Here is a 12,321-nt window from a genome sequence, read left to right on the forward strand (position 1 = left end):
CACTATCTGACTAGTTCACCAGTGACTTCTAGACATAACCACGCCCCCAGTAGTGATTAGCAGTTTACTGTCACTGTACAATGTACACAGACAGCTGTGAATCAGAGGCGTGGGCAGGGTTAGTTTTCTGAGCTGTGTTACATGTAAGATCTCTGATTATGTTAGAACTGCTGCACCTAGTAAACTAATGCCTGCTTTACATGAGTCGACTGATCGTGCGATTTCACGATCGATCGTACCCGCCCCTGTCATTTGTGTGTCACGGGCAAATCGCTGCCCGTGTCGCACAAAGTCGTGAAACCCCCGTCACACGTACTTACCTGCTGAGCGACGTTGCTGTGGCGGCAAACATCCTCTTCCTGAAGGGGGAGGGACGTTCGGCATCACAGCGACGTCAAACAGCCGCCACCCAATAGAAGCGCAGGGGCGGAGATGAGCGGGACGTAAACATCCCACCCACCTCCTTCCTTCCGCATAGCCGCCAGGAGCCGCGGGACGTAGGTAAGCTGTGTTCATCATTCCCGGGGTGTCACACGGAGCAATGTGTGTTACCCCGGGTACGATGAACAACCGGCACCATTTTAATTAAACAATTTTTTGAAACTGAGCGACAAGTACACGACTCACGATTTGTGAGCGATACTGCGTCGCTCGGAGGTGTCATACGAGACGACGTCGTGAACGATGCCGGATGTGCGTCACGAAAACCGTAACCCTGACGATGCATCGCACGATAGCTCGTCTCGTGTAAAGCACCCTTAAGTGATGCATCTTTGGATTCAGGGTCTCCTTTCCTGTATTATGCTACTCTCACATGAAGTAGCAAAACCTGATGACATATTCCCTTTAAACTCTCTTTGCATTTAGGAGACATATGATGGCAAAAAAGAGCAAAAGAAGAAGAAAAAAACTGATCCCGAACCTGTTGGTGTTATTACAAATGTAGTCACGGAGGAGCAAGAGGAAAATGCAGAAGAGCATGCTTTTGAGATAAATTTACAAGAAAATCTAGCACTACCTACTCAGATAAGCACTACTGCAGCTGGAGATAGTCCATTCATCATAACCCAGACTGCGGCGCAATCAGAGCGACCACATAGGAGACAGGACAAGGTAAGCTTTCCTGTGTTTCTTTCTGATATTATACACAATTGTAAAACAAAATTGACCTTGAGGCTTCTTTAAAACATTGGAAACACAAGGCTGATAACAGTATGATGCATTTACTACATTGGGATGTTATAAAGAGTATAATATAGATATAATAGATAAATGGAAATAAGGTGATCGCTGGAACTTACCTTTCCTATTGAACACAGGGTCTAAAGGCTACGTCTCACTAAGCGACATCGCTAGTGACATCGCTGCTGAGTCACGGAGTTTGTGACGCAACAGCGATCTTGCTAGTGATCTCGTTATGTGTGACATCCAGCAACGACCTGGCCCCTGCTGTGAGGTCACCGGTCGTTGCTAAATGTCCTGGGCCATTTTCTTCAAAGGCAATGTCCTGCTGGGCAGGATGCATCGCTATATTTGACACAGTGACAGGTTCCCAATGACAGCAGAGATCGTTATACAGGTCGCTACTGTGACCTGTATCGTTACTGAGTCGTTGGTAAGGTCTAAAGGCTGCTTTACACCAGACAATCTATCGTGCGATAGATCGTCGGGGTCACGGTTTTTGTGACGCACATCCGGCATCGCTGGAGTCATGTACTGCTCGCTAGGTTCCATAATATCGTTTAATTTAGTTGTTCATCGTTTCCGGGGTAGCACACGTCGCTCCGTGTGACACCCCGGGAACGATGAACAGCAGCTCACCTGCGTCACGCGGCCGCCGCCGGCTATGTGAAGGAAGGAGGTGGGCGGGATGTTTACGTACCACTCATCTCCGCCCCTCCGCTTCCATTGGCCGGCGGCCGTGTGACGTCGCTGTGACGCCGAACGTCCCTCCCACTCCAGGAAGTGGACGTTCGCCGCCCACAGCGTGGTTGCACGAGAGGTAAGTATGTGTGACGGGGGTTACTGACTTTGTGCGACACGGGCAGCGATTTGCCCGTGACGCAAAAAGGACTGGGGCGGGTATGATCGATTGTGAAATTGCACAATTGGTCGTACCGTGTAAAGCAGCCTTCACTGTGTGACATCTCACCAGCGACCTCCCAGCGACTTACCAGCGATCCTTATCAGATCGCATCGTTTTTGAGATCGCTGGTAAGTCGCTAAATATGACAGGGGCTTTAAACAAAGCAGAACCTTACTGTTTTGCATCATGCATCAGAAAGTATGGGGGATGTCTGATAACACATTATCAAATCTTCAGTGCTTTAAAGCCCTCATTCACATTAGACTTACATCAGCTGAAACCACCAATATCGATGAGTTTGGCAAACAGTTTTACGTGTATCGGGCCCTGAATGCTGCCCTTATAAATTATGTTGTCCTCCGATAAGGATCTAGAACAGGGGTCGGAAACCTATGGCTCGCGAGCCAGATGTGGTTTTTTGATAGCTGCATCTGGCTTGCAGACAAATATTTAATAAAAAAAAATACTGTATTTTCCAGTTTGTAAGACACACTTTTTTCCCCAAAACTGGGGTAAAAATGGGGGTGCGTCTTACAAACTGCATATGGCTCACCAGGGCGGCAGTGGTGGCGCAGGGTTGGTGATACTGTTGGCTTGTGGAGCGGCAAACTGGGGAACTGCGGGCTAGTTTAAATCTCCCACAGTTGACAAGATCGACTTCAAGAAAATGGCCGCGGAGACGGCGTATGTGCAGTTAGGACTCCGCGGCTATTTTCTTGAAGTCCATTACGTCAATCTGTGCACGAGCTGCGGACAATTTTCTTGAAGTCGATCTTGTCAACTGTGGGAGATTCAAAGCAGCCTGCCGGCAGATTAATGGCGCCCGCCGCCGTGACACCACACTAGCCTGCAGCAGTATCGCCGATCCTCTGCACACTGACCCTCTTGAGCCACAACACCCCCTCCTCCATGTCTGCAGCATCACCTACCCTGCCTCCTGGGACCTTCTGAGCTGCTCCACCACCGACGCTCCCCCATGGTGAGTATGGCTCTAACGGAATTACATTTTAAAATATGTGGTGTTTACGGCTCTCAGCCAAAAAGATTCCCGACCCTGATCTAGAATGTCTGATTTCGGACTGCCAATCATTCTCTAAACAGATGCCTGATAGTTGCTCTCTCATAGAGATCAGAGCGAATCAGCAGAGATGCCTGCCGGCTAAACAATCACTCAAATCACTCAAATGACAATTTGGCCAATAGCTTTCTAAAGTGAATGGTGGACTTTAGGCATTGGGGAAAAGAGTGGCCTAATGGTTAGCACTTTAGCACTACTGTGTCTTGGATTCAGTCAAATACAACCTCAGTCTGCAGTGTGTATGTTCTCTCTTTTTCTATGGATTTCCATATACTTCAGTTTCCTCCCACAATACAAAAACATATTGATTAGTTGGTTGGCCTCCTCTTACATTGGTTGAGTTTCTGAGATCATTAGCAACAAGGGTTGTTAATAGTGAACATTTGTATACATTGTTGACTCTGTATAAGGATAGAAAGTTAAATAGTAAACATTCAGTTAAAATGACATTTATCCAATTTTATTATATTTTTAGGAGTCTAGAAAAGAGAATAAGAAAAAGAGCCGTTTGGAAAAAACAATCACTGAAGGAAGGCTGCGAACCTTGCTGCCTGAGCAGAATAATGGAAATGACCAGGAAATGAAGAGTATTGTACAATCTACCCCTACCCCAACATCAACTGCAACAGAGATGGACATACTAGATGTCGTGAAAGAGGAAGAGGAAGATATCATCCATGAGATTTCTTCTGACCATGTTATAATGATAGAGACTCAGACAAAAGTTCCCTTGAAGGTAATATCTAAGAAGCTAAAAACTATTTAACTTGTATCCTTCATAAATGTGTTTTATTAGTCTGTGTCAATGACCGAGAACATATCAGTCTTAAGATCATTGTAATAGGAAATTAGGATATAGTGTGTAAAATTAGTTTTAGGAGCTCATTGCTCCTCTGCTTTCTAGCTTCCTACTTCCTGAGGGGGAGGGCACTCCCAATTGATTGACAGATCAGACTGTCAAGGTCAGAATGACGATGATGATGAGACTCAAAGGATCTCTCGATACCCGGCTGCTGTTTCTAATTAAAAATGTCATGTGTGCACACGAGAATGAAAAATAACTGGACAGCAAGTCAGTTACATCTATCTCCATGACTGGCTCTTGACCAAGTGTGTTTTTTATTGTTTGAAAGAAACTCTACACCGAGCAGTAAGGGGGTGTAAACAAAAGTTTTAGTCCAATCAAGTATCGCAGGGCAGGGCTTCATGACGTAGAGAGATCTACACATCCTCCTTGGATTGGTCAGTCCAGGCTCCAGGAATTTCTTTTGTCCATCTGTCTTGGGTGTAGAACAGGAAATAGCAGCCATCTTCAAGCTGTACATATATATATATATATATATATATATATATATATCCTAGTATATACTGAGTCTAAGGAAAATACACTGAATATGCAATATACATATATACATGTTAGTAAGAAACAAAAGCATTCACAAATGTGTGTGTTAGTTCACATCTACTGAACTATATAACTGAGTCTATGAAATGGCTGAATTAAGTATTTTTGGATACTCAATTCTTTATCCTCAACAGTCCCCCCTAAAGACTTACTTCTGCCATTTCTAAATTCTAAGGGTACTGTGTGGTAGAAAGATCTGTTGAAAAACCTGCCTAACTGAACGTTGAAACATGGGCGGAAAGGGGAAAGGGGTTTTCTTCACCGGTTTGAGACCAAGGACTCCTAGGCGAGTCCTCACCCTTTGTAGTTGGACTTTCCCATGTCTCAAGGTTCTCTAAGTCCTCTCTTCTAACTTTTCTGGCAATGCTGGTCTAAGACTGTACAGGGTTTTCTGAAAAGGATAAGTATGAGCAGAACACTCAGTGCAGCTCTGGTTGATCAACCCTTCTACAATGCGAGGTGTGGATCCATAGATGTTTCTGTGGTTGGATCAGCTCCTCTAGTGTTGACTCATAGCTCTTTCTCGCTTGTCCTTTAGGATCAATCAGTCTCCTGACTGGAGACCATATGCTAATAGCTCTAATTTAAGATCTGGAATTGGAGAATACACCTGATTATCATACTATTCAGTCAATTATATAAAAAATATACATGTCTGTGCTAAACCAAAAACATCTTACATAAAAACCTGTTTATTACGAAAAGAAAACAAAACATATACATTTTATACACGATTTACTAGTTTCCACTTTTCTATAAAATATACACTTTATGTAAACACATTTTTCTTTACATACCACCTTCATGTGCTTCTCAACAATAATGTCGTTTTCTGCACTGGAATGCCTCTGACCAAACCTGGAAAGAAATTTACACAACACGCACAGACTTGCATACAACGTGCTCATGATATACATCTATAATCAGTTTGCAGTCTCTAAGAATGGGTAGAGTAGGTGCAGGGTGTTTCTACGGACTCTTTACAGTTTTTTCTCACTTCGTTCTAGGCACTTGTCTTACAAGACTGGGTGAATCTGCCCACCTGGGTACTGAACCCTGGTGTCACCAAAGCACACACTGACAATTGTCTTTCACAGATGTTACCTGGGCCATCATTAAGAAGAGCTCTCATGGCAGAGAAAGCTTACCACCCTTTGTCCACAGACCTTCCTCAGTCAGCTGGCTCCCTGCATGTCACACTCCATTCCTTGTTGTATCACTTGTTCCTGTAGGGATTTAAGAACACAAGGAGTGACAGAAGTCACTGACGTGACCGGTGTCACCAAGGCATGGTTGGTATTGGTGAAAGACTCTCAACTCTAGGCCCGTTCACTGCTTCTTGGTCAGCTGCACCTGTGCGAGGATCTCCATCTGAATCCATCAGCTCAGATCTAGACTTTCTTTTCGGCATACCTAATTCATTTGACAACAGGAAAAAATCTACAACCTACATACACCTCTAAAGACTCTTACCCACTCCTGTTCTACCCATCAAGAGAGGCATTAATGCATCACTGTCTCCTGTATCAATAGGATTGGAGGGAGTGGTCGAATTTAGACTACCTCATGTGGTGTAAACAGCAGCATATCCAGTGCCGAATCGACCACCATCTGGTTTCATCTATAAAAACAAAAACTAAAAAATATACATTAGATCATTCTTATAACTTTATCTCTGATCATAATACAGTTAGTGGTCATCTATACTTCACATGACTGAGAATACTAAATAAATAAACAAACAAATAAACAAATAAACATATAAGACAAGACTTTCCCATTTCAGTTAACAGATATACCTCATAGTAATCTAATAAACATAGCCTGTGGGAAAAAGGTCAGCTTCAAAACCTATCTAATATGCCTACTGCACCCTTGAAGAAACTGGAGAATATAATTAATACCTTATTCCCCCCTTGTTTAATTGTTTATTTACCAATATGGCAAAATTCAGCGTTTTTATACTGGTATTCCCTAAAAGAAAAGATAAAACAGCAGGTAATAAATTAGCCACATACTAAAACCTAAAATGAACAAACACTGAAAATAACGTATATCTCACAACAATATACATTACTGGGAAATTTTAAAACCTAACGATAAACAACACTGTATCCATAAAGAAAGGAAAAACCTTTCATAGTAGAAATAACTGAGACATGATTAAATGACAGCTGTGACTGGGCGACTAACCTGCAAAAATATATAAATTGTTTAGAAATAATCATAAAAACAGAGAAGGTGATAGTCACAAAATAAAAATATATTGTTCGAATAAATCGCCATAAAAAAACAAAACACAAACTAATTTGCATATTTCATGAAATCTAATTTTCCCTATTCAGGTATAAACAGCAAACTAAAAATGGGAAATCCTGAACTCTAAGGATTAAACCAAACTTACATCACTATTGGGGAAAGACACATTCCATTCTTATCTCTGACTTTATCAATTCAGTAAAAAATTTCACTTACTTATCTTTGACTTGCATGTATGGGATAGCTGAGTAAACAAATATACAATTTATACTTATTCAAATGTGTTAGTCATTTATACAACAGAACACCTCCCACCGGGGATGGGTGGAGAGCTTTGAACAAAAAGCCATTGCGAGGGGTGTGGCTTATGAGGTGTACTGCCATCAGTGGGTGTAGCAAGACGGCTGCCACAGGAAGTTCCAGGCACCTGACTTCCGGGTGTAGCATCCATGTTGTGACTCCCTGGGTGTACTGGGAGTGGCTGTAACTACGTAGTAAACCAGGGATACTTTTAGTGCCTGTAAATTTGCATTCCAGCATACAAAGGAGAGATTTGATTAGCACCAGATATAATGACTTCTAGAGAAGAACAATGAGGCACAGCTAGAGAAAAACATTTAGTGATTCTACAAACAGCAACACACAGTGAATAGGGTCTTTGTCCTCCAGTATACTCTCACTGGAGATTAATCTGAACTTCAATACATGGATTGCAGCCCACCATCTAGTGGTAGTCCAACGATTTGACACAACTTTTTGCAATCTTTTATATTTTTTTTCGTTTTTTTTGTAACTAGGGCGACAGCGTTCTCAGCTCTACTAAAAACAACATATTTATCTTTTGAACAGAGTATACAGTGCTTAATTGGACCGGCCGTTCCAACGGAGTCCTTTCTCGCCTCGTCCGCGTTTGTAACGCGCTGACAGTGACTCGCGTCTAATACGCAGGAGAATCCGCTAACTCCAGCACCCTTAACTTAACTAAAGTGAGTTCCTTTCCCGCCTCGTCTGCCACGCAGACAGTGACATGAGCCTGAACCGCAGGGGAATACGCTAAATCCACTTTAAGTTAACAGAACCCTTCCCGCCTCGTTTATTATCTATCCAGCATTCAATATTCAATATTTAATATTTAATATTTAATATTTAATATCTAATATCTAACAAACAGTGGCTGTGTCATCCGCAACACAGGGGAATCGCTAGTTCTCATACTTCTGTTCAAAAACAAACAATTTAAAAAGACTGAAAAACGCATTAATTTCTCTCTAATCCAAACCAAAATAACACTTGTCTTTCTTTCAAATCATTACAACTTTGTTTGCTTTACTATACAAAGGCTGCCGCCATCTCCTGTATATTAGCCCACTGACCCCTCTTCTCTCCTCACTCCAAAGAGCTGCGCTGTCTTGTCTCTGCCTGTTCACTCCTTGAACCCCCCCTTGCTTCTCAGATAAAAGACAGCAGAGACGTAGCTGTGCAATTTGATCTCCGCTCTGTCTCAAGCAGCTGGTGGACATATGGCCCCCCCTTTTTGCTTCCTCTGAGTGTAAGAATGTAAGGATGTAGCTGCTTCTGTGGGCTTCTGCTCCCCCCTCTAGCATTCTTTGTTCTCAATAGAAAGACTGTCATGGATGTCCCTGTGCTCTACCAGACCCCCGCAGTCTGCCTCTTCGCTCTCAGTGAAGAAGAAAAAAACTGCAGGCAGTGGGTGATTAACTTCCCCCCTGCTTTCTTTGTGTAAGAGACTGCAGGCACAGCGCGTAATACAACTCCCGCTCTCTGTCCCGTGTAAGCAGCCAGTGAGGGGCTGACCCCCCTTCTTTTTCACAGAACAAAGACAGCAGCTGCATCCCTAGCCTCCCTTTCCTCTCCCTCCGTGAACAATAACAGACAATTAACTCTCCGAGAATCAAACAGAGAAATCACAAGCCTAATTAACCATACAGACAGCCGGATACTTTAAAACCTACACTTAGCCCCTATAGAAGCTGGGTCCTAGCTCACCGGCGAGTGACAGTCACACCGTTAGGTCTCCGGTGCACTACCATTCTCCGGACTAGTGACCACCCCCTTTCGCCAGGTGTCTCTCGATCCACAGATAAAACAGCACACACAATGTATATGATGCTCACTGTGAAACGGAGGGTGATCAAGTCCTCGATATCGAGCAACACCTGGATACTTGTGGAGCAGCCCCCAGACGTCCGGAAAATGGAAGCTCTGACTCACCCTTCTCGGTGGCCCCACACTTGGCGCACCAACTGTCAAGGTCAGAATGACGATGATGATGAGACTCAAAGGATCTCTCGATATCCGGCTGCTGTTTCTAATTAAAAATGTCATGTGTGCACACGAGAATGAAAAATAACTGGACAGCAAGTCAGTTACATCTATCTCCATGACTGGCTCTTGACCAAGTGTGTTTTTTATTGTTTGAAAGAAACTCTAGACCGAGCAGTAAGGGGGTGTAAACAAAAGTTTTAGTCCAATCAAGTATCGCAGGGCAGGGCTTCATGACGTAGAGAGATCTACACATCCTCCTTGGATTGGTCAGTCCAGGCTCCAGGAATTTCTTTTGTCCATCTGTCTTGGGTGTAGAACAGGAAATAGCAGCCATCTTCAAGCTATACATATATATATATATATATATCCTAGTATATACTGAGTCTAAGGAAAATACACTGAATATGCAATATACATATATACATGTTAGTAAGAAACAAAAGCATTCACAAATGTGTGTGTTAGTTCACATCTACTGAACTATATAACTGAGTCTATGAAATGGCTGAATTAAGTATTTTTGGATACTCAATTCTTTATCCTCAACAAGACCAGTGGCAGTGGTGTGCTGCCCAACTGTGCACTCTTTGATGGCAGTTTTGTCTCTACAACATCAGAGCAACAGAGGAACACTGAAGGTGGGTTGAGCTATCCAAATTTAGAGCAGTGATTACAAGCTCTATAGCAAAGACCCTTCTTTTAGTTGTTTTTCTTGGTACAATACTCCACCCATTTAGTTCAGGTGGTTTTAAATTAGCAAGATACTGCAAGAAGGATCCCACTGTTTTTAGGTTGGTTGCCCGAGACAACTTGAAAGGGGAATTTTTTTAGATCGGTTCACTTTGTGCTGTATGGCGGTTATTGCTACAGTTGTGCTGTGTCAGTGGGTTGGTATGAACCAGAGCAGAGGGGCTACACTTGTCTGCATAGATACTGTGGCGCACCTTTGGCTCTCCCTTGCCTGCATAGTTTCACCTCATTGATGGACGCTGAACAGTGCTATGCCTAATAGAATAATGGCCAACTACAGAGATTCACCATGTGCAGTGGCAGTGAGCTTATACATTCTAATCAAAATGTTAGCCAACAACCTCATTTTCAGCTTTAAAAATAATGTGCATTTCTTTTTTTTACAGTTATGCCCTACAACAAAGAGCTTGTAAGCGTTGCACTCTTGGACAGTCAGTCTGCTCATGGCAGACTGACTGCAGCAGTTGTCAGTATGATCAGTAACCTAGGCAGTGAGCAGTACACAGTAGAACTAAAAATCCTCCACAGATGATTTTTATTTAAATGGTTTTCCACTACTGGGACAATCCCTCCTGATTCCACGTTTTCCCCAGGTAAAATAAAAAAGACTGTACTCACTTCCCGTACCAGCACCAATCCGAGGGCTCACGTGACATTGTGACATCACGCAAGACCCTCGTCCAATCACCGCCGGCTTTTGTCTCCCTGCCTTTGGAAATATGAGTTAATCAACAACGAGTGGGCGGTGCAGTAGAAACCAGTGCTGATTGGAGGAGGGGCACAACGTTACGAGAGCCCCAGCATCCCGAATCGTGACACCACTGGAACCGAGGTGAGTATAGGCTTTTTTGTTTTACCTTTGGGGAAATATGTGGAATCAGGAGGGGTTGTCCTATTAGTGGACAACCACTCTAAGTATATTGCAGAGTTCTTTCCTTACACAAGTGTGGCGCCCCTGAGGCTTCTGGTCGCCACAAGGTTCTGCAACTCATTTAAGGCGCAGTATCCATCCTGGGTATGGAGAGGTTAAGGCCCAGTCACACACAACGACTTACTAGCGATCCCGAAAATGATGCGACCTGATAGGGATCGCTGGTAAGTCGCTGGGAGGTCGCAGGTGAGATGCCACACAGTCAGATCTTACCAGCGATGCAGGAACAATACAGGTCGCAGTAACGACCTGTATAACGATCTCAGCAGTCACTGTGACCCTGTCACACAGTGTCAAACATAGCGATGTGTCCTGCCCAGCAGGACATCGCCTTTGAAGAAAATGGCCTGGACCATTCTGCAACGACTAGAGATCTCACAGCAGGGGCCTGATCGCTGGTAGGTGTAACACATAACAAGATCGCTACTGCGTCACAGAAACCGTGACTCAGCTGCGATCTCGCTAGCGATCTCGTTATGTGTGACGGTACCTTTTAGTGTTTGGTATGTCTCATTAAACCCACACAGTCAGAGAATGAGTCAGCAACTTCCTTGCATAACACATTCAGCAGGTGTCTTCTCACTAATTAGAGCAGCGGTGATCACCATGACAACTGGAAAATCCCTAGCTTGGTGACACATCCAGATGGAGGGGGGTGTTACGGTTGCTGTGGCACTGGAGACTATGTTTGGATTTCTTGCTACTGCACATGTGCGAGCACTGGAGACTATGTTTGGATTTCTTGCTACTGCACATGTGCAAGCGCTGGAGACTAAGTCCTATCTTGGAGCCATTGCACATGTGCGGGTGACATCATCGCTGACACGAGGTCACATGTCTCTGACACCTTCTAAGCTGATTGGCCGCTGGTCATGTGCTTGTGACACGTGGTCACATGTCTCTGACACCTTCTATGCCGATTGGTCGCAGGTCATGTGCTTGTGACGCTTTGCTCGGTGATAGGCCAGCATGACGTCATTGCTGTCATTCTGGCAGCGGATTGGCTCTGGTGTCCTCCATCTTGGATGAGGCACAGAGTCTATATAAGACCCTGACGCACGCCACCCGGCGCTCAGTCCTCTTGGTTCCTGCATAGGAGTAGACGCTCTGTGCATGTTCCTTGCGGCACCTATTCTATCTAGGTGAGCGTTATCGGTAGGGTAACGCTCTTGTACCTTGCAGCTTAAACTGTGGTCCGTATCCTCGCACCTTAGTGGAGCGGACATAGGCAGGTGCTTGCTGCACATGGTCTGACTGGGCCTTGGGGTTCTACTCTGAGGTGAGCGCTATCGGTAGGGTAGCACTCCTGTACCTTTCAGCCGTACTGTTGTCCATGTCCTCGCACCTTAGTGGAGCGGACATAGGTAGGTTAGGTGGTCGTTGCCTTCTAGGGTAACGCTCCACTACGCTGCCTCCTGCAGCGGTCCGTATCCTCGCACACTAGGGGAGCGGTCAAAGGCAGGAGTTTCAAGCTAGCAGCCTTGCTGCTGTCCGTATCCTTACACCACAAGTGGAGCGGGCATAGG

At 44.3% G+C, this 12,321-nt stretch overlaps 1 protein-coding gene across 1 annotated transcript in view; it reads left to right on the plus strand.

The window, feature by feature from the left end:
• LOC142302455 (uncharacterized) overlaps positions 1-12,321 on the plus strand; it is a 593,189-nt gene that overhangs the window by 285,249 nt on the left and 295,619 nt on the right. The window contains exons 63-66 of the mRNA XM_075343517.1: positions 868-1,113; positions 3,640-3,900; positions 9,665-9,752; positions 10,251-10,369. Of these exons, the coding sequence (XP_075199632.1) occupies positions 868-1,113; positions 3,640-3,900; positions 9,665-9,752; positions 10,251-10,369 (714 nt within the window). The remainder of the gene's footprint in view (positions 1-867; positions 1,114-3,639; positions 3,901-9,664; positions 9,753-10,250; positions 10,370-12,321) is intronic.

Source organism: Anomaloglossus baeobatrachus, chromosome 4, assembly GCF_048569485.1.
Source record: "Anomaloglossus baeobatrachus isolate aAnoBae1 chromosome 4, aAnoBae1.hap1, whole genome shotgun sequence".
Taxonomy (NCBI): Eukaryota; Metazoa; Chordata; class Amphibia; order Anura; family Aromobatidae; genus Anomaloglossus; species Anomaloglossus baeobatrachus.